The sequence below is a fragment of the Cavia porcellus genome, unplaced genomic scaffold (genome assembly GCF_034190915.1).
Source record: "Cavia porcellus strain 051 isolate PalLab524CR breed Dunkin Hartley unplaced genomic scaffold, mCavPor4.1 scaffold_16, whole genome shotgun sequence".
Lineage (NCBI taxonomy): Eukaryota > Metazoa > Chordata > Mammalia > Rodentia > Caviidae > Cavia > Cavia porcellus.
The window spans coordinates 39,075,993-39,103,244 of record NW_026947499.1 but is presented as its reverse complement, the minus strand read 5'-3'; the positions used below and the strand labels follow the sequence as shown (position 1 = coordinate 39,103,244).

Here is a 27,252-nt window from a genome sequence, read left to right as displayed (position 1 = left end):
GCCAGTTAGTGATGCTTCAGACCAACAAGGTCCCTGTCCTAGGGAGACTATTTTTTCTTTTGGGGCCTTAATCTTCTTAACTGTAAAATGGGTATAGCCACACGGTTGACCTCTTTGCTGAAAAGATAAAATGAGCTTAGTCTTGCAAATAACTGGCCCCTGACACAAAGATAACAATGAGGGAAATGGAGATGGACACCTCAGGAGAGATGAGTGTGGCCACGGACATGGGGATTGGAGAGAGCAGATCAGGGCTATGAGGACAGGTCCCTGGGGCAGGCACAAGGCAGGCTGGGCCAGCGGTGGTGATGGTGGGAAGAAGGGGCTGAAGCTGGAGGGAAAAGAATTGGAGCAGGACACAGACAACATGTGACACGATACTGGGAGGCTGTGGAGGAGGGGAGTGAGCCCCAGGTGAGGGGAAACACCTGCGAGGTGGATCGGTGCAGGGACCTGGGTCAGCCACCCGGCCCAGGACAGGAGCTCTCACGTTTGTTCTAAACATATCTGATTTTAGTTATAAAGGTTAAAATTGAAAAAAAAAAGCCACTTGCTAGTTTAGCCCACTCTTTGGCACAGGGCCCTCACTGAAGGGACAGGGCTGGAGCACACGCTGTTTCGGAAGGAAATGAGGCTTTGGGCCGAGTGGTTATGATGGCAATTGTGGCAAGAGTATTAAAAACATCTGTAAACAGCAGAGATAACAGGCGAACTGCCTACACAGCCCCGGCCCTCGGGGCAGTTCACGCAGAAAAAGGGGAATCAAGTTGGGAGCATGTGCTCAGCTTGACTAAGCCGTGCCTGAAGCCCCCTGGGCACCAAGTGACAGGCATGAGACACAGGCCACTAAGTGGACTCCCAGCCCAGAGTAGTGCTGCTCTCCGACTACTGCTAGGAGGCAGTGACAGGTGTTAGAAAACCATCGGGGGTCCTCTAAGGCAAATACTTACCATGCTTTTGAAATGACAGTGTCTCAGGTGCAAGACTTTGCTGAACTTTATTATTAGAACTATATTATGAGAACAGTCAAGAGCCTGTGTCATGAAGGAGATGGGTCATGCTGTTGGTTCTGCAATGATCTTCCAGAGTTCCTGCAACAGAGGAAGAACAGGCTCTTGAGACATGCAGAGAACCGCACAGCTCTACGGCAGGCAGCAACTGGCCAGAGAGAGGACTCGGGACAGGCAGACAGGGCAACATGGAGACAGTGTAAGAGTGGTGAGTTCCCTTCATCTCTTGAGGCTCTGGACTGCTCTGTTTTACACTGATAGACAGGCTGGGTGGAAAAAGTCTAGCCTTATCTGAAGGCGGCATCTGGACATCACACAATTAAAAGGCATCAAGGGAATGAGCTCGTCACCACTGTCTCTCCACTTTTTTTAGGGGGCGGTTGGTCTTTACCAAGCTCTGTGGCTCCTGAATTTCCTAAGGGGCCGAGCTTCTTGGTCTATGAAGCCGCTCTGAATGCTGGCAGGTGGAGAACACACAAACACACACCAGGTTCTTAGCAGTAGCCTTGGGTTCTTCCTAGCTCAGTCTGTTAATGTGTGTGTAAAGCTGCCTGATGCAACCACAGGCAGAGGTGTGGCCCACAAGTGTTGGGGTGACCAATGAAGGTCCTTCCCCAACACCACACAGAAGCTACACGAATTCAGGTCTGGATCTGCTAGGGAAGTAGCACAGAGGCATGAGAGCCAGACCTGTACTCCTGCATCCTCCCCTCTCCCACTCAGAATGGGACCTGAGCCTCCGTGGAGCCAGAGGAAGAGGCTGAAGAGGACAACAAGAACAAAAGAAGTTAACTCTGCCTCCTTGGACTCCTATGAATCCAGCTTGTGTCATTTTGAGGGTAATTCTGACTTCTCAAATATTTCCTAAGTGCAGGGTTTAAAAGCTGGAATAGGAAGTGATGTGGCTGTGGAATTAAATCTGTACGCTGCCACTTCCTGGCTGGATGATGCATCTTGTCTCAGGTGTGGCCGTGAGCATTAAGATAGCGGGCAAAAGGCGCTCTGCTTCGTGCGATCCTGGTATGTGTCAGCTATCATTCCAGGATGATGCTCAGAGGCCTGATGTGTAGGGTCCCAGTGTGGCAGGGTCACAAGGGTGAAGGTGATGACACAAGCCTTCTGGTCTGTCCCCACAGTACAAGTGACCACCAGGCACCACATAGGAGCCCTCATAGGTCCTGCAGTCCAGTGCAGTTCCCCTCTTCTGGCTTCCCATTCCCTAAGAAACCTGATGCTTTCCTGCTTCCTCTGATGTCTGAACTACCTGCAGGGAAAGTATAAATAGTCGGTATTTAGGGTGTGCCTCTGGATGTGGCAACTACTGACACTGGGTACAGATGCCCCTACCAGCTTTACCAAAGATGGTGCCAGGTCTGTGGTCTCTGCTGCCTATAGGACTGAGGGTGTGGCCTGAGTGTGGGGTGCCTGTCCATCACCTTCTCTACTTGGGGCCAGCAGCTGCCTGTCAGAGCAACCCAGGAGGACCTACCAGCTGCCGGATGCGCTCATAAATGAGCAGCTGCGGGAAGGAGGCCTCCACTGGCTCTACCACAAAACGCAGCTTGCTGTCGGAGAGCTTTTCCAGCGCATGCAGGGAGGAGCGGAAGTGATCGTAGGCTTCACACGTGACGTCCAGGTGCCTCAGTGTGAAGTTGAACCTGAGAACCAAGCCAGTACACGCACAAACTGCTGTCATAACAGGGAAGTGCTGGTTTCCTCACACCTCGCTGCCTGTTCCTCAGTGATCCTGTTTCCTGTGGACTTTAACACTGTGCCCACACATACTTGCTAACCATTTGAGCCAATACTTCTTGAATCTGTATAACAGTGTGGGAGATGCAAATGGCGAGATCCAGTTTATAGTTTGAGACTGAGGCTCAGAAAGCTAATTATACCCATAGAAAGATAAAGACAGTGCCTGCCTCTGCCAGGCTGCAAACTGGCATGAGGACAGATTGGTACAGGCCTCTGTGCACTTCTGTAGGTTGCTCCACTGGCACAGACTCGGTGGAGTTGTGTTGTCCCAGAGCTCCACGTGGGATGAATGATGGAGAGGTAGAGGTGAGGAGCACGCTAAGAGCACAGAAGAGCGGGGACACATCGTTAGGAAACTGGTGGGTTGTGGAGATGACACAGAAGCAGGGAGAAGAGACAGACTTCAGAGCTGAGTCTCCCCTCTCTGACATTTACACCTTTCAACACCAGAATCTGCAAGACGATTCAACTCGAAAATCAAGCTCCTCACCTTTCCCTTTTCCTTCCCAAATCTTTTGTTATGAAAAAATTTGCACATGCAAAGGCAGCAGGGGCAGTAAATGCTCTGCCATGAACTCACTCCCCAGTGTCAGTCACTGTGGACTCCCTACCTCTGCACCCCTGCTCTTCCCAAGTCTCTCCTACTCAGAACCAATGTCAGACACTACAGTATTTCCTCTGTAAATACTCGCCTGTGTATCTGGAGGATACTCTTCACCCAGGACAAACTTCACAGTAATTTTTAAACATCACATTTGTATTGTTCAACTTTTACTAACTGTCCTATTTTTGCTCCTTTGTGGTTTGTAAAATGAGGATCCAAATGAGTCCCCTATGTTCCTCTGAACAGTCCTTAGCATTATCGGTACAAACCACACTGCAGTGAATACGCAAGAATGTTTGGCTCTGAACAAAAAATCTAGGACAGAAGAGGGGGAGCCAAAGCGAAGCGACATTCAGCATATGATACCATCCAGAGGTGCAGGGTTAGCTCATGGGAAAACGCTCCTCCGTTAGGGTTATTCTCTCTTCCTATTTTTATTACTAATCATTTCAGTAGGTTTTGCTAAAAACACAGGAACACTGAAAAGCTTATATTTTTTCATAGGAAAAGGAAATGCAGGTGATGCTAAAGGTAGTTAACAAGGCCTCATCAAGTGCTAAAGTCAGTGGCGATGGCCAAGCAGCAGCTGGGTCCCTCATCAGCCACCAGGCAGTGGCCCAGGCAGGCCCCAGTGTCTCACAGCTTCATCTGCACGTGGGATGGCTGTGCTGCTCATGGCATTCAGCATGGAGTAAGAGGTGGCAGGTGTGAGGGATTAGAGTGACCTGCAGCAGCAGATGTTCAGTGAATGGTGGCATGTGGCACCAGGACAGCTCACCTCTTCTCCACTGACAGCAGGGCCGTGCAGGCGTTCTTCAGCCTGCGGGCGAGCCGGCACAGCGTGCGAAACAGGGCGTCAGTCAGGTCGTCGTCGTAAAACACTGTGGAACAGAACTGACCAGTGTCAGGGTGATCTGCTCAGAGGGCCCGTGGGACACCCAGGAGAGGATCCCAGCATCACAGATGGAAGTGGTTTGGCAGACTGCTCTGGAAGGATGTTTCTAGGTAGCAGAGGACTCAGAGGATGTGATGTGATACCAAACTGCACCGGTAATGACAGAGGGTGCATGGCTATGGGGACTTCCTTACCTTCAGCTGCAAACAGCACGGTGGTGTGGTCATAAAGGTCAGAGATGTCCTCTTCTGACCAGCTGAAGGGGACCTCAGGATCTGCAGGAAAAACGATGCTGTGACCCAGTCTTTCTCCACTGGCCACCAGCTCTCCCCAGAGACTAGCCCAAAGAAGTTTCAGGATAGGAGAAAGGGTCAGAGGCAGTTTGGTGCAATGAACACTGCAAGGCAGGTCTTCGTCCAGCACACTGTCTCCAGAGCCACAGCTCTGGCTATGGGCAGAGTCACAGAGTTAAGGACAGCCCTGCTCACCAGTGAAGGGCAGGCAGATTCCAGCCTCACTTACTGCCCTGGCCGGCAGTTGTGTCAGAACATGATCTGTGCTGCTGCCCAAATCTTTCCTGCCCCAATTCACTTGCTGTGTGATACCCAAAACACTTGCTATATCCCTCTTTGCTTATAGAAAGGGCCTGAGGGCTTGGGATGCTGCTCAGCAGTACAGCGCTTGCCTAACATGTACAAGGCCCTAGGTTCCATTCTCAGGATGTTAAAAAAAAAAAAAAAAAAAAAAAAAAGCCAGGCATGGGGACACATACCTGTTACTCCAGCACTTGAGAGGCTAAGGCAGGAGAATTGCTTTAAATTTAAGACCAGCCTGGGCTACACAATTGAGTTCAAGGCCAGCCTGAACTAGGCAAGACTCTGTCTCAAAAAATATCAAAAAACAAAATGAACCAAAAATAAAATAAAAAATGAGCCTAATACTACTTCCTTCATAGGGCTGCTGGGAAGGTAAGTACATGAAGTCCTTGGCAGCTAACAGGTACACAAATCATGTTTTTTTCACCTGCCTCTGGCAGAGAGAAGGAAGGCAGTCTGTCTCTGAAGAGCAGGCATCCAGGGAGCTTGAAACAATTTGCAGAAGGTTGCAAAAGAGACTCAAGAAACCTTTCTACCCCAGGAGCTTCCTGGCATCACTGTCTGCTGGGAAATGATCTGTGCCCTGGAGGCTGACACACTTGAGGTCACGCCCTGACTCTGCCAAGTGTCAGCTATGTGGCTTCTTGTAGGCACCAATGTGTGAGTGCCAGTATCCACACCTAATTCACAGTGTATCATGCCTACCACGTAGTGTGACCTTGTGAGATATGAACAGCAACATGAATAGAAGGTGCTGGCACAGGACAGGTGCTTTAAGAAGGCCAGCTGTCACTCTCACTGGCCAGTGGAGGGAACCTACCAGGAGCTGGAGGGACAGTGGTGGCAGCCTGGGCTCTGTTGCTTAATCCAGGCCACACAGCTAAGACCTGGACACATTATGGAGAAGCTGCTAAATAGAGAGGATGCAAAGAAAAACACACCTGTGCAGAGGTTGTCCTTTAGCCAGTCCAGCTCCCTGACCTTCACTACACCACCTGCAAAAACAAAAATGAGCAGAACTCCCAAACTCTCCATGTAATTAGGAAATTATTTTGCTAGGCCTACCTATCCACCCCTCCATCTCATCATTCACCCATCTTCCCACCTGTCCCTCCTCTCTCACCCTTGTTTCGTCTTTCCCTGCATGCTGAGTACCAAGTGTCAGTGGCTGTATCAGACATACAAACATCTGAGGGAATGTAAGCATCTAAGTTCTGGTTTCTATCTTTAGGGACCAGCCTAGCAGGTTAACAGATGCCACAAGACTGCACAGTTGGGGTGATGCTTAAGGGAGGTGCCAACTGCCTGAAGGAGGACTCTACATCAGGTCAGGGGCTGGGGGGCCTTGCACAGCACGTGGCTGCACCTCTCATCTTCACCAATGGCCTCCTGCATGCTGCACATTCAACGGTATTGCCAGAGAAGGGAAGGCAGACATCAGTTAGTGAGCCATGCGCACAAATGTTAAAATACAATGCCATTAGCATCTGGTGGAGACTCAGGAGGAACTCTGGGAAGGATGGTGGGAGGGAACAGCTCCAGGTGGAGAAGCAGCAAGTGCAGAGACCCCAGGGAAGGCCAAAGGTGCAGGAGGGGGCTTAGTAAAGCTGGGTGTGGAATAGGAACCACACTGTGCAAGAGTAAGGACCTGAAGACAAGAGGTGCGTAAGGAGCTCAATCCCAACGCCCAGAGTAATAGGAAAGCTCTGAGGGGCTTGAATTCTGCAGGGCCGATTCCCTGCCTGGAGGGGAAGGTCCACAGGGCAGTCCAGGCAGGAGGTCTCCACTGTCACCTATCATATAAACCCATTCCAACAAGCTGTGCGGGGATGGGGACTGGACAGTCAGGCAGGTAGGGAGGACAAGGGAGAGGCAGAGCCTGTGGCATGAATCCCAGGCTCACTGCCAGGAGAAGAGGCAGGGCAGGCAAGCAGCAGGTAGGTCAGGGAGGTGTGAATAGTCAAGGAAGAGTCTGTATATATCCCATGAGCACAGCTACCCCGGCAGGTTTTCTGAGTGGGGTGAAGGCTTGCATCTCAGAAAGGCCACTCTGGATGCTGCATGGAACACAGTCTGGGCAGCGCAAATGAGGAGCTGGTGGGGAGGTGCTGGGAGACACTGCCAACTTCCGAGCCAGAGGGAGCTGATGGGGATGTGGTATTGGGGTGGGAGGGGAACCAAGTGCGGACTTCTCATGAAGCCATGTGAAACCAAGACAGCACCTGCTCCCTCCATTCACCTGGTACAGAGGGAAGCAGGTGGAATCCTACCAGCCAGTGTCACCATCTTGGTTGTTTCTCCTGCCTGTCAAACAGAAACCTCCCTTGCTGCTGGGTCTCACCTCCAGCGGCAGCCAGGTGGCTGTTGAGGGTAATGTTTCGCTGGCACATGGCCAGGAGGTCTGCGCCGACATCTGGAATGACAGAGGGCATGGGAGGATGTGCTGGCGTTAGTACACTTCTGTCTCTGGGGGTTTGCCTGGAGAGCTGCTACCAATGGCAGGACTGCAGAGACCAGTCATGCCTTTCCTTAGGAGTTCCACTGCCCAAAGTAAACACACACACTGCAGGTTCTTTTCAGTGACCGCTCCCCATGAGATTCTCATGGCGGGGAACAGGCTGCATTCTAGAAGGCCGAGGAGAGAATCCATCATTTCTGCAGTACACATATGAAAAGTGCATTGCACAGGCACCTTGGGAACCGGTATCAGGATTGCCACTTCACAGCCTGAGTCCCTGAAGAAGTCCTATGACCAGTGAGAACAGTGCTGTGATTTGAATCAAGGGTCTCTGGCTCCAAATTTAGGCTCCTTTTCTGACTCCAGAGAAGTAACTAGAGAAGGGTGTCCACTATGATTAACTGCAATGCAGAGCAGCTTCAAACAGACCAAGGTACCCTCTCTTCAGGTGATTCATTGTTTGCTACCAACAGGATCTCTGGCTACTCAGATGAGGTGGATTTCTTTTTGTTTCAACAGTACTGATTTGTAATACAGGAGCTTTTCACTAGGAAAGGGTGCTTTGTTAAAAGTTAACTTTATTTAGAAGATAAATGTGGAAGGTACAGAAGGTCCCATGAATGACATCTGGGTGGTCTATTACAGGTGCAGACACTTCCATCCCACTCAGTGCATACTCCCCTGGACTAGACTGTTTGCATCATGGCTGAGAGCTAGAATGTTCCCCTAGCCTTGTGTGTTCAGCAGTGGGGATTTTGGAAGGTAACTGGACCATGGAAATGTGATACGCATCAGCAGGAATTCTCAGCTGAACGTGCTCTTACGAAGCGGGGCCTGGTTGGAAAAGGTGGGTCACTGGGGGGAGAACCTTTGGAGGCTGCATCTCCTTCCCCAGCTCCTTACTTCTCTCTGCTTCCTGGCTGCCATGACATGAGCAGCTTCCTCTGCCATGATCTTTCTGCCTTAGAGCCAATGCAAGACAAGAGATAGAAATCCAAAAATCATGAGCCAAATTAAACCTCTCCTTCTTCATGCTGTGGGTTTCAGCTCTTTGTTCCAAGCAACTGCAAACCTAATATAGTAGTCGGATATTACAAAGAGCTTATGATGGGGGGACCTGGTACTTCTATACCACCAGGTAAAGAGGATGTTGGATATGTTCAAGAGTTTCAAAAAATTTTTTTTTACTTGAGTGCTGGGCTTAAAATGGTCACTGAGAAACAATGAAACACAGTCCATGCAGAGTTTAAAAATATCATTACAATGCTCATCTGACCAGACTACTGCTCTCTCATAGACTAGCACACACTTTCAGTTCCATTAACAGGATCTCACTTGTGTTTCTGATTCTGATTGATGCCAATGGTTGGGTAAGATGCTCAGCAATAGAAGGGCTAAAAATAAGGATCCAGGGGCTGGGCATGTAGCTCTTTGATAAAGCACTTGGGGCATGTAAAGCCCTGGGTCTGAGCCCCAGTCACACACACACATACAAACACACACACACACACACACACACACACACACACACAAATACACATGAACCCCAGAACTCCAGCTAGCGGTGCACATGGGGTTGTGCTAGACCCAGGCTCCTCCTGCGACCCCCACCATCTCACCACCCCAGCAGACCACCTTGCGGGACCTGGAATCTCCAGCCAGCAGTGCACATGGGGCTAGGCTAGACCTGGGTCCCTCCCGTAACCCCTGCCGTCTGGGCAGACCACCTCACAGGACCTGGGAACTCCAGCCAGTGGTGTGGATGGGCCGGGCCAGAACCAGGCCTCTCCCATGTCCCCACAGTCCTGGCCATCCACCTCAGGACCTAGGAATTCCAGCCCTCAATGCGTGCCCCCGCAGTCCCACTTCTGCCATCGGGGACGCCTTCACCTTCTGGACCTAATATTGCTGTTGATCTTCGGCTCCTATACCTTCCCCTAGAGCCTTGGACTACAATGGACTAACCATGCAGTATTTAGGGACTCTGTAACCCCTCATTCAAGCAGAAGAACTCAACAGGCTTCCATCAATGAGGTGAGTTTGCTCCTAAAATAGGAATAGTTTGCTACTTTCTGTGGGTAAACAGGAGCAAAACTGAAGACCCCTCCAGAAGTAGGCCATAGGGGAGCTTAGGGTTAACCCTAACCCTAACCCTAACCCTAATCTCTAGTATAAAGACAGAAATAACAACCTTAGTAAAGGAGTTGCAGCTAGAGAAGAAATAGATAAAAAAGTACAGGAGCATGGGAAACTGGTAGAAACCTTGACTGAACAATATAGAAAACAAGCAAAATTCATGAAACAAACTCAAAGAGACATTCAAGAAACAAAAAATTTTATTGAAAGCTGCAATTATTGAAAGCAGCATAAAAACTGTTTAAATAAAGCTGAGGATAGAATTTTGGACCTTGAGGACAGGATCACAATTAATGATCATGAAAGGGTAGAACTTCTAAAAATAAGAAAGCAGTATGAAATGACAATCCAGCAGCTTCAAGATGATGCCAAGAGAAACAATATAAGACTAATAGGCATCAGTTAAGATGCGGGAGTCCATGCAAATGACATAACTAGAATATTCACAGAAGTAATAGCAGAAAATTTCCCAAACATTGGGAAAAAATCCGATATGCACATAGGTGATACATATAGAACACTAAACTTTCACAACCAACATGAATCTAACATCCAGATATAATTAAGATCCCAGATGTGCAGCATAAAAACAATACTAAAAACTGTTAGAGAAAAGACATAACTCACCTATCAAGGAAAGCCCATGAGAATCACAACAGACTTTTCAGTACAAACCTTCAAGTCAAGACGAGCTTGGAGTGAGGTGTTTCAAGCCCTGAAAGAAAACAACTTTCAACCCAGACTGATGTACCCAGAAAAACTTTCATTCCAATTTAATGGAGAATCAAGATACTTCCATGACAAAGAACAACTGAAGAAATTCATGCCCACCAAACCAACCCTAGAAAGAGTATTGAAAGACATACTAGATAAGAAATAAAAATGACCACAATCCCCAGAACAACAACCGACAGAAACCACCAGGTTGGACAAGCAATTAAACAATGGGGAGAAGCAGAAAGCAAACAACTGGAACATAACATGGCAAAGTCGAGCCAGTATATATCAGTTATATCCATAAATGTAAATGGCCTCAATTCACTTATCAAAAGAAATAGGTTAATGGAATAGATCAAGAAACATGATCTCACAATATGCTGTATACAAGAAACACATCTGACTCAAAAGGAAACTCATAGATTAAAAGTCAAAGGATGGAAAACAGTATTCCATGCAACTGGAACTCAGAAAAAAGCAAGGGTAACTATTCTATTTGCAGACAATGTGAACTTCAAACTTAAACTGATTAAAAGAGATAACTAAAAAAAAAGCAGGGGTAACTATTCTATTTGCAGACAATGTGAACTTCAAACTTAAAATCATTAAAAGAGATAAAGAAGATTACTACATACTGGTTAATGGAAAAATTCAAGAGGAAGAACTAACAATTATAATACAGGAGCATCCAACTATATAAGACAAATACTAAAGGACATGAAAAACCAAATATACAAGAACACAGTTATAACAGGGGACCTTAATACCCCAGTGTCACAAAAAGATAGATCAACTAGACAAAAAGTCAGCAAAGAAATAACAGAACTGAATTATACCTGTGAGCAATTTACAGAAGATATTTACAGAGTGTTCCACATTCTTCTCAGCTGCACATGGGACATTCTCCAAAATAGACCATATATTATCCCATAAAACGTTCTTAAGTAAATGCAAAGGGATTGGAATTATCCCATGCATAATATCTGATTGTATCACACTGAAATTGGAAATTAATGGCAAAAGAAACTGCAAAACCTGCATAAATACATGGAACTTAAATAACAATCTTCTGAACAACCAGTGGGCTACAGGTGAAATTAAACAAGAAATAAAACAATACCTACAATTCAATGAAAATGCAGAAACAACATACTATAATGTGTGGGATGCAATTAAAGCAGTCTTAAGAGGGAAATATATAGCAATAAATTGTCATATCAAGAAAACAGAATGAGTACAACTAAACAACCCAATGCTTCACCTCAAGGGTCTAGAACAAGAAGAGTAAGTTAAACCCAAAGCTCATAGAAAAGAGGAAATTGTAAAGATTACAGCAGAAATCAATGCAATTGAAACTAAAAGAGCAATAGAAAGAATTAATGAATCAAAAAGCCGTTTTTTAAAGAGAATAAACAAAATTGAAAAACCTCTAGCTAACTTTACCAAGAAAAAGAAAAAACCTAAATTCATGCAATAAGGACTGAAAAGAGGGAGATTACTACAGATCAAATGGAAAATCAAAAGATCATAAATACCTACTTTGAAAATCTCTACTCACATAGAGTGGAAAACACAGAGGAAATGGACAGATTTCTAGAAACATGAACTACCAAAGCTCAACCAAGAAGATACAGCAATTTTGAATAACCCAGTATCAACTATTGAAATTGAAAATGTAATTAAAAACTTATCAACAGAGAAAATCCCGGGTCCTGACAGATTTATGGTTGAATTCTACAAGAAATTTAGAGAAGATTTAATGTCAATACTCCTTAAACTCTTTTCAATGAAATGGAAAAGGAAGCAATCCTCCCTAAATCATTCCTGGAGGCAAGTATCCCTCTCATACCAAAACCAGAGAAAGACCCAACCAAAAAGGAGAACTATAGGCCAATCTCACTAATGAACATTGATGCAAAGATTCTCAATAAAATACTGGCAAATAGAATGCAGCAAAACATCAAGATTATACATCATGACCAAGTGGGATTCATTCTAGGAATGCAGGGATGGTTTAACATACGCAAATCAATAAATGTAATATACCACATCAACAAAGCCAAAAACAAAAACCACATGGACATCTCAATAGATGCAGAAAACACTTTTGATAAAGCCCAACACATGTTCATGATAAAAACCCTTCAGAAACTCAGAATACATGGTGTCTACCTCAATCTCATAAAGGACATTTATGACCAACCAACAACCAACATTATACTAAATGCACAAAAACTGAGAGCTTTCACTCTAAAATCAGGAACAAGACAAGGATGCCCACTGTCACCACTCCTATTTGATATAGTTCTGAAATACTAGCCAGACAAGAGAGAGAAATAAAAGGAATAAAGATAGGAAAGGAAGAAGTTAAACTATCACTATTTGCATATGACCTGATACTCTATGTAGAAGACCCAAAGAACTCCATTAAAAGACTACTAGAGATAATAAACAAATTCAGCAGTGTAGCTGGATAAAAGTCAGTGCTCAAAAATCAATAGCATCCCTGTACACAAACAAAAAACTCACCGAGAGAGAAATTATGGAAATATTCCCTTTCATAATAGCATCTTAAAAAAATGAAATACTTAGGAATCAAAAAGGCTTATATGTTGAAAATTATGCTACACTAAAAAAGGAGATTGAAGAGGATATTAGAAAATGGAAGGATATTCCTTGCTCTTGGCTGGAAGAACCAACGTTGTGAAAATAGCCATACTCCCAAAACTGTTACACAGATTTAATGCAATCCTAATCAAAATACCATTAACATACCTCACAGATCTAGAGAAAACACTCCTAAAATTCATTTGGAAACAGAAGAAACCTAGAATAACAAAGGCAACTCTGGGTGACAATGGCAAGGCAAGAGGAATCTCAATTCCTGACTTGAAACTATACTATAAAACCACAGTGATAAAATCAGCATGGTACTGGCAAAGATATAGACCTGAGGATCAATGGAACAGATTACAAGATGCAAACACAACTACAAAGACACTCAGCCACCTGATATTTGACAAAGGAGCTAAACATGTTCACTGGAAGAAGGATAGCCTCTTTAATAAATAATGTTGGAAAAATTGGCTCTCCACATGCTGAAGACTGAAACTAGACCCATGCCTATCACCATACATAAAACTAAAATCTAAATGGATCAAAGATCTAAATATTAAAACAGAAACACTAAATCTACTGGAAGACAAGGTGAGTGGAAATCGTAGAGACACAGGGGTAGGCAGAGAATTCATGGACAAAACACAAACTGCACAGGAAACACTTCAACTGGGATCTGGTATTACTGAAAATTTTCTGCACTTCAAAAGAAATCACCAACAGAGTGAAAAGAAATGGGAAAGAATTTTAGTCAGCAACCCCTCAGATAAAGGACTTATATCCAGAACATCTAAAGAATTGAAAAGCATCAAGTGTCCCAAATTCAAAGACCCTCTCCAAAAATGGGCACCTGAGATGAACACACAATTCCCAGATGAAGATACACAAATGGCAAATAAATACATGAAGAAATATTCACCATCAATTGTCATTTGAGAAATGCAAATTAAAATTAGCACTGAGATTTCATCTCACTCGGGAAAGAATGGCTGCCATTAAGAAATCAACTGATAATGGCAAGGCTGTGGGAAAAAAGGAACACTGTTCCACTCTTGGTGGGAGTGTAGACTGGTGCAGCCACTATGGAAATCAGTATAGAGAATTCTCAGAAGACTAGGATTGGAAGTTCCATTCGATCTAGCTATTCCCCTCCTGGGTATTTTCCTAGAAAAACTGAAAAGGTCATATCACAGCGATATATGTGCACTCATGTTCATAGCAGCACAATTTGTAATAGCTAAATCTTGGAAACAACCAAAATGCCCATCAACCACAGAGTGGATGAAAAAGATGTGGTATTTTTATATAATGGAATATTACTTAGCTATAAAAAGGATGATCATGAGGCCTTCATAGGTAAATGGAGGCAACTTGAGACTGTCCTCATTAGTGACATGTCCTCATTAGTGACATAAGAATCATATTTATAAATATCACATTGTATCTCTAGTGTAAAAAGTAATAGGAACTGTAGGAGTAATAAAACCCAAAATGTGTAATTGCTATTGTTAAAAAAAGAGGAAAAGAAAGTGTTCTAAAGGATATAATTGCATGTATAATTGTGTAAGATAGATAACTGTATTACTAAGTTTTTGTTAGACTGTTGAACAGAACTGTTCGCAGTTTCACTGTTTGAATGTCCACTTTGTATGCCTTAATTCTGTAAGTTGAACAACTATTTCTAAGATGACAACATGTAATTAATCTATCAACTAGTGATTATACTGTTTATTTTTTTGAAATTCTGTATTATTTCTACCCTTGTTTCTGTTTTGCTTTTTTTCTCTTTAAATAAAATTTAAAGTAAAATTTAAAAAAAGAACCCTAAATTTGTTAAGCCATAGACAAAATAATTTTTAACAACATGGGAAAACGCTCTTGGAAAAAAGTCTTGCAACATTTTGTACCAGGTGTAGCTTATTTCAGCTATTCTTTGGGACGATGTACACACATAGGAAAAAGTTTATAGCATCTACATGAACAATCAAATGCAGTCTAAAATGCAGTACCCAGGGACTAAGGGCTCAGTTCTTGCATTCACTGCTGGATCCTTTGCACCTAGAGGTATCCTGGGCACACAGTAGGTGCTGAACAAATGGGATAATGATGAATAAATCTGAGGGTTGCAAAATTACAACAAATTTTTATTTGCTGTTTTATAAACTTCTCAAAGAATAGGCAAAACTTCCATAACCAGGAGGAAATGATAAGCCTAATCTTGAGGCCTTATGGGAACATCCTCTATGATTTCCTGGGATGGGTGCATTTTCTTGGGACATGAGGACAGGATGTGGCCACTGACGAGGCTTTATGGGTCACTGTGACATCATCAAGAAAGAACACAGCATGGAAGGAACTAGGGGAGCAGGATGGCAAATCAACAGCAGCCACATCCAACGCTTGGTGCCCTCACCCCACGTTTTACAGTCGTACACTCTGTGAAGATCCTGCCCCTCCGCCTGGGCCATCACCTCATTACCTGTACAATAAACGGTCCGCGCCATGGTGGCTGCCACGATGCTGGCAAGCCCCATGCCAGCGCCGAGCTCTAGCACAGTGCGTCCCTGGAAGAGGTCCCGCCGGAACAGGATGTAGTCTGCCAGGAGCAGGGCACCCTGCCACACCTGGAGGGGAGAGGATAGAGAAGAGGTGACAGGAGGCTCTGGAGAGACCCTCTGGGGCCAAGGGCAGCAGACAGGACATACCCACCTGCTTGCCAACATCCTCCAAGGGGGTGGCCATGGTGTGCTCTAGACAGGATGGAAACCAAAAGAGAAATGCCCACGGTAAAAATGAGGACAGACAGAAAAGCACTTGTGTGGCAGGGCGGACAGTAGAGTGGGATGCCCTGGACAGCTGAGGAGCTATGAGGTGGGAGTGGTGTTTGAACATCACCTAGAGCACAGGGATGAAGGGTCATTCTCCTCCAGATCCCTGGGTGACTGTACCCTGCGGCCCAGACTGCACTCATGACGGGTCTGGACCAGCCTCATTACACACATGTATCACACAGCACTTTATGTCCAGTAATTGCAATTTTACAATTCCAGTGTACTCACATGCTAATAATAATAACTCATTCCCAAGTATTTTCTTATATAGGAATTGTGTTACAAGTGAATGAAATAAGTTCGAATTTATATTCTTTTTAAAAAAGTTGATGAGTAAGTATTCCCAACTGCAAAGTATATTAGGATAAAATTCTGGTGTACTGGGGGAAAGGAAACAGAAAGACAAGGTCAAGGAGAAAAAGGGTAACGTAAGACATTTCTGCTATGAAACTGGAACATGCTCCAATGTGTGAAGTAAGAGTGTTAATGGAAATGAGGTTAAAGCACAGCACAGCAGGCTCTTGCTCAAATCAAACCACAGGTTTACAAAAACAGAGAAACAAGGAGGGCAGGGGAAAGAGGGGCAAGGGTAGAGTGTTGATGCTGGTCCTGGCTGTCAGGATGCCTGCACTTTCCTAGTCCTTTCTGGTTCCCACAAGCTCTCAGTGTGGGCATCTCACGATGCTGACAGGCCAGAGACTAAGAATGTGTGCCACTGCCAACAGCAGTCCAGGATATAAGCCAACCACCCTGTCCCCAAGCCACTATGCTGAGGGCTCTCTGGAGGGTCCTCTGGAGGACCCAGGCCACTATTCCTGAGGGCTTAAGACAAGGGTGAAACAAGGATTCCTGCCTTTCATGCAGACTTAGAAAGAATGGCCCCAGTAAAGTGACCCAAGCTCTTCCCGTGCACAAGCATCCTGTTGGGTGATAACAGTTTGGAAGTCACTTCGGGTAAACAACACTCCTTTCAGAAGGATGCGAGGACAGTATGACAGCATAACACGTAGCCACCTGATTTGAAGCTGGAGCAAAAACACATCCACCACCAACTGCTGTATCCTTTCACTGAACAGGACAGGGTAGGCACCCCAAGAAAGCCTGCAAGTCACACTCGAGGCCCTTTTTCCTTGATCTGGGCTATCCCTATTTACAGATGCAGATGGGGAGGCCTAGGCTCAACCATGTGTTTCACAGAGAGCCAGGAAAACTGAGCACATACTCGGGGTGGGTAGCTCTCCTTGGGAGAGCACAAGGACTCTGAGGTCAGGTTTCAAGGAAGAACCAAGTCTTGTCACCCTCTTGGTGGGTGCTGTCACCTGCTTAATGTCCTAGAGTCTGAGCTGCGATTTCCTTTTGCACCAAATGGAGAGAAGACACCATCTCCTCACCCTTGGGTTGTAACAGGGCTCAGACAGGCCACACTTTGCAGGGAGATGTGCTCAGCAGACATTGATTGGGAAATGGCTGATCAAGTCAAAGGCTCAAATTCCTGTAGAGCTGGTGGCCACCTGGAGCACATAGAGGAGAAATGACTAGCCTGAGATCATGACCATGAAGAATAAAAACGAACTAGATCAAAATATGTCAGGATGTTTTTCTGAAGCCAACTTGAAGCAAATGAGGATTTTAAAAGCAACTCATTTGGGAGTGTGACAAAAAAACCCCTGACTTACAGGGCATTATTAAATTATCATCAAACTCTAGGAGAGTTAGATATCTGATCCCATTTTTGAGGTGCAAAATCTAAGTCTCTGTGTGAGCAGTATCGTGTTCAGTGTTGCTTGGCTTGTGAGGTGTGGAGATGATGCCCAAATCTAGCCCCGCTGGACATTCAAGCTCAGAGCCCAGCATCAAGTTTTGTGGTGACAGTGCTAGACAAAATTATTAGAGGTCATCACTTAGGGGCAGGAACTTAGCTACCTAGTGCTCTTCCCAGACATGGCCAGGATCAACAGGGAATCGAGAAAGAGGTGAACTTATGGGTATGAGACATGGTGCTTGCAGCAAAGGGCCAGTGGGGCAGCTGCCACACATTGGCCCCTTCCCATAGGTCTCTGTTCATAGCCTGCAGGATGAAGAATGTGAAGTGCATTCCTAACTGACTGTGCTGGCCCCAGAGTGAAAGAGCAGTTGTTAGTTCCTTCAGAAACAGCTTTTCATCTTTCACAGGCCACTTTCAAATGCTCTGATCACTTGCCACAGGGCCAGACTAGGGCCTGTGGTATCAGATGGGCTTGGTGTGAGTCCCAGATCTGTAGCTAACTATCTGGGTGACCTTGGGCAAATTTCTCAACATCTTGGGGCCTTGGTCCTCTCCTCTATGAAGAGGGAATATTCATCCCTCCTACAGAGGCCATAAGGACCAGAAAAAAACCATGGAAAACATGGAACAGCAGAGCAGTGTGGACTGCACCCTCACCTGAACAGTCTAAACAGAGACTGCCTGGTAGTGAGCAGAGCTCAGTAACTGATGAGTGGCCAGATGTCAGAGTGGCTGGTTTGTCTGTCCATTTGTGAATGTAACTATTGCCCTGCACCTCTGAACCTGGCCATGGCTGGGCCTTTCCACAGGCTCCCAGGCCTCACCAGTGACCCTGGATTTTGAGGAAGAGATTCAGATCAGAGCTCTCCCCATGAGTGCTGGGATGGCAGGATTAATCTCCTCACCTAGGTGCCTCTTGGAAGTCTGTGGAGTCCCAGGGAGACCATATTGGTAGCATCCAACAGGTGCTTAGCCAGTGCTGGCCTTTCCCTGGTCCACCCTCACTTCTTACCACTTCTGGAGTTCCCAGTGTGCCACGTCCCTCAACTGCCAGGGCTCTGTTTTGTCTCTGCATCTAGGGAGCAGTGTCTTGCACTCAGCCTGAGTGTCTGTCACAGTGCCTCATCTCCTCCCCTTTCCCTTCACTGCCCACACGAGCCCTGGATTCTTTGTTTCCTGTTGCTCACCCAGCCAGGCCAAGTCTTCCACATATACTACTATGAGCCACATTCCCAGCGCACTTAGTTAGAGCACAAGGATATGGAAGCAATAGCAGAGCCTTCCTGGAAGAGGGCACAGTTAAGCTGGGACCTGTACAATGGTTGGAAATGTACTAAGAAAGCAAAGGCCAGTGGCAGACATCCTGGGAAAGAGGCAAGCACAGCAGAGGCCCAGAGGCCAGGAGGCACATGGGAGGTGTGAGGGCTGATGGTGCTGTGAGTTGAAGCTGGAGCAGGAAGTAGAGGCCATGCCATGCACAGCCTTGCAAGCTGAGTCATTTGGACCTGAGGGCAATGGGGAGCCAGGGAAGTCTTGAGCAAGAGTGACCTATATGTTTTGGCAAGTACTCTCTGCTGGCAGTGGCACCACCTGCTCCTACTTTCACCAGGGCAGGTTCTGATACTTATGCATATGATGTCCTGGCACAGTCCTGACCACAGAGCTGACATGCAGAGCATTCTCATGCTGATATCTGGGCAGCCTCGAGGGCAGGCGAGCCAGGCCTTCTTTTACCTATTTTGATGATACTCTGGAGACAGCTGTCTGGTGCTTTGTCTTCTAGGACATCCTCTTCTTCCTGCGTTAGGATCATGGGATGTACCTTGTCTCGAGGTGGCTCTTCAGGGTCAGTATCAGAGGTAGCCCGTGGTCTTCTCACCACGTCCAAATCCCCATCCTTGTCCAGCTGAGCACCTGCTCCTTCCTGGCCAGTGTTGTCAGCCCTGGCCTGGAGGGAGAAACTCTCAGGACTGTAATCACTTCCAGGAGGGGAACCTGGGCCCCTTGGCCCAGGAGGAGGGGTCTCTTGTGTATGCACATGTCTGTGATCGCCACCCTCAGCTCCTGCGTCCATCCAAGAGTCTTGGCTCCATAGAAGCTTGAACTGGGACAGGAAAACTGAAAGGTAAGATAAGACAGAATAACTCCAGTGTCTTTCCTCTACATCCTGTCCTTTGAATAATCTGATTTCCAACTGAAGAGAATTTTAAAAGCCAAGTGGAGATACCCTAACTTCAGCAGAAAAGACCCATTTAATTATAGGAACCACTGGCTGTTGGGGCCACTCAAGCTGTCAAAACCAACAATCAGTGCAGGTTCGTGAGTACCTATGACACAGGCACTAAAACACAGGCATCCATCTATCTACGCCTTCATGCATCCAGGCACATGGTCCACTCTTTTAATCCTCAGAATCACCATGGACATGGCATAGCCACTCCTTTTCACAGATACAGAAACTGAGGCTGAGAGGTGGAGGGAGCTGACCAAGGCTGCACAGCTATGTCCACGGCTGAAGCAGGATTCAAATAGTCTGTTCAACCCTCTGGCTGCCGTCATTCTTACTACACTGTTCTGCCTTTTGAGGTCTGGATGATGATCAAGGAATATAGTGTCCCTCACTGTCTGGTGGCCAGAAAGTCACTGGACAGGTTTCAGTGAGAATGCATGTACCCAGGAGTCAGGTGCGGTGATACATGCCTATAACCCCAGCACTCTGCAAGACTGAGGCAGGAAGATCACAAGTGTGAGCCCAGCCTAGGAAACTTGGTGAGACCCTATCTCAAAATCAAGAAGTAGAAAAGGAGCTGGCGATATAGCTCAGGACCCTGGTTCAATCCCGAGTACAATAAAAACAACCAAACCAAAAAAACAACCCCTCCCCCCTCCCCCCAAAAAACCCCATATGCTAGGAGAGCAGGCTGGAGGCAGGGGGAGCAAGGACTTCAGAGCTGGCAGCCCTGCACTTGAGACCTGCTGCCTGTTTGACGCTGCACAAGTCATTTTTCTGCTCTGAGCTGTATCACAAGAATCAAAGTGTCCACCCCTGGGTTATCTAAGGATATGGTGACGTGGTAAACAGACAGCACCTGGTTCGGAGTTAGCACTCCTTACCTGTGTTTCCAATCCTCTCTTCCATCAGCTCCCTTCAACCTCACTTTATTTTTTTCCTTCCTAAAAGAGAAGGTCTCACTAAGTTGCCCAGGCTTACCTCGAACTCATAATCCTCCTTCTTCAGCCTCCCAAGTAGCGGGGATTATAGGTATGCACCATGGTCCCTCAGCAGCCCTGACTTGACATGAGATAGAGCTCACTTTCTCAACGGGACCCTGAGTTCACTGAAGATGGAGCTGGATTCATTAATTCCTGCATTCCTAGCATCAGCCCCAGGCACATAGCAGGTACTCAGGAAACGCCAGATTGCGCTCAGTGAAGGAAGAGCACTTAAGTGGCATGAGGATAACACGTAAGCAATCCAGTCTTCCCAATGTTTTTCCCAGAAATTAAAATGGGATCTCTAGGATGCTTAGCTACCGTACCCAGGTCAGGACCTTACCGGGCTGCCCCACGCCATTCAGCCGCACCATAAGGTGTCTCTGGTTTGGGGTGTAGAGGTGGACATCTGACAGCACCGTGTCGCTTCTGAAGGTGACCTCATCCATGGCAGGGTCCCACATTACTCGTGCACCAGGAGCACCTGAGAGGGAAGGACAGGCCCTGAGGGTGGCAGGTCTCCAAGGGGAGCAGTGTAGCACACCCTACCAGGGGGCTGACCACTCTTCATTATCTCCAAGGAGGAAGTGCTATCCTTGCCAGTTCCATTCTAGCGTTTTCTAAGGAGTGAGTCTCAGGGCCTTGGCAAGGGAAAACAATGCAGCCAGTATTAACTGACACTTTGTTTGCACAGTCTTAATTTTCATGGTAACCTTGTATTTATAGTAACTGATTTGAGTTTCCATTTATAAATAGTGATGAAGTTTCCTTTCTTTTTTTCCTCCTTCAATTTTATTACTAAAATTTCAAATATGTAAGGGAAAAAGCATAACAAAAAGAAATCATATGTCAACTGCTTAGATTCAATGAACATCATTTTGCTACATGCTTTCACCCTATCATCTGTCTATCTATCTATCGGGCGTTTTCCTCTTTGAACTTCCTGCATCAATCTACCTACGTATCTGTCTGGAGTTTTTCTTTGTGAACTCCCTAAAAGTCCACAGCAGACATCATGACATGACCCCCAAATTCTTCTTTAATGTCTGTTTCCCAAGAACATTTTCCTGTATAACTGTAAGACCACTCTCAGACCTAAGGCAAGGGTTCCTTAATATCACCTAATATTTAGCTCACAATAAATCTCCATGTCTCCCAAATGTCTTTCACTGCTATTTTTCTCAAGCCAGAATACAATCATGATTTATGCTTCGCATTTAGTCGTTATGGCCCTGTAGGCATTTTTTTTTACTCTAGAAGCTGACATTACCTCCCACATATCATTTGTTGTTTTAGTCTTCCTATTAGAAAAGTGAGTGGATTTAAAGGAAAAGCAATTAAGGGACTCTCTGGGCAGATGATATATAGGCATAGAAAAATTATGAAGGTGACCAGTCAATAACTAGAATTTGGAAAACCATGCCTAGGCAAACTGGTCAAAAGTAGGAAGGATTTCCCAACAATGAAATGTCCCACTTCATCAAAAGGCACCAAACAACAGCAGTTGGGTGGCTTTGAAGTTAGGCAAGTCAGATATAAACCCTGGTCCCTACTGCTTGCTTATGTGACCCTGGGAAAAATCATTTCACCTCTCTGGTCCTGTTTCTTCAGGTATATTCTCACTCTGGTCAGGTATATGCACTCACTATGTCATGGGCTTCAGGGCCTCCATTTAACTGGAAAATGAGGTCACTGTAACCCAGATGTTCTCATGATTCAAGAACACATAACTGATTTCCTACATTGCCACAAAAGAGCAACAGATGTCTTAACACAAAGAATTTTGTGAAAACAAGACCCAGGGTCTCCATGTTGTCTTTCCAAGTGAATCTGGTAAATCAATGGAGGATTTCATTGTGAATGAAACTAACATTCAGCTGAAGACTGGCATAATAGGATTGGATCCAGGAGGAGTAAATCCACCATTCCATCCCACTGACCAGATAACATTCCTCCTTTCCTCCCTCCTTCTTTATTTAGCAGTATAATTATTAAGGAGTGTCCTGGGAAGATGGGTCAAGGCAGTGGTCAGTTTCTCTACTTGGAGACAGTGACTCTGAATCTCCATCTGGGAATGCTGAGGCTAGGTGTGTGCCTGGGATCCTCTCTTTACTGAGCAGAGCTAAAAAAAAAAAGCAGACCAATAATAAGATGGGTAACACCCCTCCCTCTGTTGGCTACAGGCTCATTCCTAAAATTGAGCTGACGGGTATTCTTGGCTCTTTTAAGACTGCGGGGATTGGGCTCACTCCTTTATACGTCTCCGCTGTCCCAAAATGCAGTTTGCTGGGACTAGAGGGCTGAAACAGCTCCACTCTTTCCTGTTTTTCTGCCAGGTGACCCACTCAATGAGCGAAAAGGAACTGTGCGATTCCATGATGCTTCCTGGCCAGATGCTGGGTAACGGGACAGCACGTGTGAAGACAAGGAAGCTGGAGGAACCAGGGCCCTGGATGCAGGGGAAAGGCCTGGCTGGCCACTGCAGGCTGGAGTCGGTTTTAGGGACACCCCCCAACCCCGCTACAGCTGCTCCTGCCTTGCAGCCCCCCTGAACCCTTCCTTATGGGATAAGCACTACTGTCTCAAAAGGCAGTCAAGGCATAATGCGACCCCAGGGAGGAGGCTGCCTGAATCCCGAATGAAAACCCAGCCGAGCACATAGAATCCTTTCCAGATATTCTCGTGCAGAAAGAGAAATGAGGTTCCGATGGAATTGGGATTTAGGGTTCAGGTCTGTGGCAGCCCAAATCTCAAAGCCAGGTTTGGTGCTAGAAGGCTTCCTGTACTTTACCCCATCCCGTCGTTTCTCCCAGAAGCTTACCCGCCGCGACCCCCAGCCTGGTGTACCCCAGACCCTCGCCGTCGACTCAGACTACCGCCATGACAGCAGACCTGCGCAGGCGCGTCACCACCCCTCGCGTCGCTCATTGGTCACGCCCACTTGCTTCGGTCGCGCATGCGTATGGGACCTTTGCTGCTTTCAAGTGGCCCAGGGGCCCCGCAGCCTTTACAGAAGTAGTAACAGCTGTTGGGCGTGGTGGCTCACTCCTGTAATCCCAGCGCTCCGGAGACTGAGGCTGGAGGATCGTTGAAGTTTGAAGCCAGCCTGGACTATAAAGTGAACCCAAGGTCAACCTGACGTGCATAGAACGCCCCGCCCCATAGTGGCTGCTGTCACCTGCCTCTGTTTACTGTGGCGAGGTCTCCGCAGGCGGACCACTTAACTCATCTAAAGCAGTTAAGTGAAACCTTGAATTTAAAGGGAGCTTTGAACATGAAGTCTCTGGCGCCTTTATGCTGAGTGAAACTTCCACTCCCAGTCCTGGTGCCTGGCTGGCGAAGCATAACACATTTTTTTGTCATAAAAGCCTATCAACATGAATATGTCAAACCCACGTTAATTCCTTTGACTATTTCTATTGATGAATTATTGATTTGAATTTCATGAGTTTTATTATGTTAATGAGTAATTAACAGGAAAGAATATAAAAAATAATGTATTGCATTTTTAATACTTATTGAGCATTTATAAAAAGCATCAAAATTTCACCATCAACTGGTTCTTGGTGTACAAAGTCTAAAAACAACAGAAATAAATTCCTATGTGAACTACAATGTAAATAACAATAGCACTGTCCAACAAAAATCTTTACTTCAATTATCACATCTAAGGAGGTCTTCAAATAGGACAACAGCACATTCCACACACATATTACTCACACTGACAGCACGTGTGTTTTGCTTTCCTAGTCTTTTTGTAGGACATACCTGATATCTTGCTGGTCTTGCTGTTTTGTTCTTCTATGCAATGTATAGTTAACAGGAACATAAAACATCAATAAAATGAAGTATTAAATTCTTAGTATGTATTGTGTGTTTAGAATAAACACCAACATTTTCACATCAGCTGTGTATTTGCTTACAAAACTTAGGAGATAACATCAGAAATAAAAGCCTATGCGAGCTACAGTGTAAACGCAAACAAAATCTATCACAGAAATAATCTTTGCTTCCACTGCCACATCCAAGGCAGTCTTCACCTGACAACTGCATGTTCTATGTACATGCCGCAATTTCACTGACAGCACCTGTGCTTAGCGTTCCTTTCCTGTGTGGCAGCCATTCTTGTCACCTCTCTTCTCTTCTGTGTTCTGCCAGGAGCTTCCTACTGTGTTGTACAATGTGACTTAGCAGGGAAATAAAATATCAATAAAACAAAATATCAAATATGAAATGAGTGCTTAGAATAGACAGTTGCATTTTTACTTAAGGTGTTTACTTGCTTTTTTGTAAGAGATAATATCAGAAATAAAAACCTATGTGAATTACAATGAAAATATCAATAGAACTCTACAAAAAACCAATCTTTGCTTCTATTGTTATGTCCAAACCAGTCTTCACACATGAGAATTGCATGTTCTGTATATAAGTATACAAGTATCGCCCACACGGATATATATGCTTTGTTTTCCTGTCCTTCCTTGTAGGGCATAGCTGACATCATTTTGGTTTTCCTGTTGTCATAGTACATCTTTGGGATGTTGCAGCAGGCTGGTCTCCTGTCAACTTGTCAATGTGATCCACACATTTTTTCCTTGGCATAGTTCCCAGGGCAGAAACATTTTGTTTTTTTCTTTGCTGTAAATAATTGCTTCTGAGTTCCAGTGCCAAATCTCTAAGAAAAATTCTACATGGTATTTTGCATTTGTTATTTTCTTTGTAAATTATCAAACAATTTATGCTGCACGTGTTTAGGACTGAGAAAAACACAACCCTTGGCTAATGTTTTGTGTTTTCAGTGACATCGTAGTTGCCTCATAAATCATCAACAGCGTCTGTTCCGCCTTTGGATTTATTGTAGAAAGTTTGCATCTCAGGTTTCTGTTTCATCGAGATTTCCCTGTTAATATTTCCATCATATGAAATACTTACATCAGCAGTACCCGTTTGTTTTGCTATGTATAAGGCCAGTGTAAATCTTTCTGAAATCCAATGATTGTACTATACAATTCTGTTTTGCAATCACAACATTTCATTTGGAATTTCTGCTTTGTTCCTGCATACAATTCCTGCACTGGTCAACATGTGCTTCGTTAGCAAATTAACATCCTTTGAAAACTGTAAGCCAGTTGTTGATGTCACATTCTGATTAGTTTGGGAGGTAGGAGAAATGGGTCATTTGGTTTATTATTATGTAAATAAGGACTTAATGGCTAAGTTCTAGGATAAATTTCTAAATTGAAAGCATAATAAATCTTTGCATCTACAAGGGCATAAATTTTTATGCCATATTTTGATCCATCACTTCTCACAAGTCTTTCACATTCATGCGATTTTCATGAGAAATGCTTGATAAGTACAGCAGACTTCTGAATGCTTTCATTCAGGTAGTGAGTGTTACATAATAAATATATTTTCGAATATGGTTCACACCATATGGTGCACACAGAGTGTTTTACTTGTATTTCAGCCTTTGTATGCCATGACCTGTGCAGCTCTAGGTGTTTTCTGGGAAGAAGGATGGTGAGAGGGTGAGAAAAATAAAAAAGAGACAAAGCTAGTGTCAGGTGGAGCACTTGCTCTCCTGATGGGAAAAAAGGAACTGCCCCTTTCACTGCAGGGGCATTTGTTTATACCTTTTAGCAACTTAATGTCACATGACACCCTGTTGTCCTAGCAACCCACTGTTTGGATTGTCTTGGAGGCAGGTGTTTTCTGGGCTGAAGCAGCTCTTTCCTGTGGCTTGCCCTGGTACTCTTCCTTCTTGGGATGGCTATGTCCCAGCCCTGCACCTGTGGTCAATTTCGAGCTTCAGTGGCTCCCAACATTTGTATATTTCACAGCATCTTGTAGCGTTTCATCTTCACAATTTCCAACATTGAATGACGGTGCTGGCATTCTGTCCAATATGTTTCATGCCTGCCAAGACCCTCACTATATTTTCAGACCTAGTTCTAACATTGGATCATTCCATTTGATTATGGGACTAATTTGCAACATTTCAATTAGTCAAATATGTACTCACATTGCTGTTTTCTTCATCATCTGCATTCCCTATGTCTGTATCAATTTATTCTTGCTCCATTTCACTATCACAGGAACTTTGGTTCACATGGCCAATGCCAAATCATTACAGCCACCACCACCATTATCATCATCATTATCCACCCACACCACTCATCTGGTTTAAAAACATGTATGGATCATCTTCATTATCATGCATGAGTACTCTGATCATTCACTTTTGACTTCTTCCAAAACTTGCAAGTCTGATTTTTCATGTGCCATTATACTGAATTAGGCTACTTCTACCAGAAAAATCAAAAGACAAAAATCAAAACAAATTGTAGAGTACTGTGAGTGCACTATATCCTCTGTGATGCTCAAGTAAACAAAAATCAAACTTGTTAAATGAAGCATCATGTCAATGAAAACCTTGGTTTGACACTTTTTTTCTTTTTTTTAATTGGTACCGGGGATCGAACTCACGACTGCCTGCTTGCAAGGCAGGCGCTTATGCCACTGAGCTAAATCCCCAGCCCTGGTTTGACACTTTTGCACACATGCTCACACCTTGCCTCTTATCATACTAAGTGGATAACCACAAACATTGCTCCCTGTATCTGTCAGGCAAAGGTACTGAGATGCACAGCCAA

The 27,252-nt window shown here is 45.1% G+C and overlaps 1 protein-coding gene across 1 annotated transcript; it reads right to left on the bottom strand.

Moving 5' to 3' along the window:
- Positions 1–978: 978 nt before the first annotated feature.
- On the bottom strand, positions 979–23,526 carry Mettl22 (methyltransferase 22, Kin17 lysine). The gene is made up of 11 exons (XM_013142146.3): positions 23,418–23,526; positions 20,940–21,080; positions 19,118–19,501; positions 15,497–15,537; positions 15,267–15,411; positions 7,202–7,273; positions 5,802–5,855; positions 4,459–4,539; positions 4,148–4,250; positions 2,500–2,668; positions 979–1,091 (listed from the first exon to the last, which is right to left on the bottom strand). The coding sequence occupies exons 2-11, from the start codon at positions 21,058–21,060 to the stop codon at positions 1,056–1,058; spliced, it is 1,206 nt and encodes a 401-aa protein (XP_012997600.1). The 5' UTR covers positions 21,061–21,080; positions 23,418–23,526; the 3' UTR covers positions 979–1,055.
- Between the last annotated feature and the right edge of the window lie 3,726 nt (positions 23,527–27,252).

Excerpts from the sequence above, each read along its gene's own strand:
- Mettl22 (XM_013142146.3), bottom strand. The coding sequence starts at position 21,060 with ATGTGGGACCCTGCCATGGATGAGGTCACCTTCAGAAGCGACACGGTG. Across the intron at positions 4,540-5,801 it reads AAAGGACAACCTCTGCACAG|ATCCTGAGGTCCCCTTCAGC; the intron begins GTGTGTTTTTCT and ends TTTTTCCTGCAG. Across the intron at positions 2,669-4,147 it reads CTGCTGTCAGTGGAGAAGAG|GTTCAACTTCACACTGAGGC; the intron begins GTGAGCTGTCCT and ends CTTGGTTCTCAG.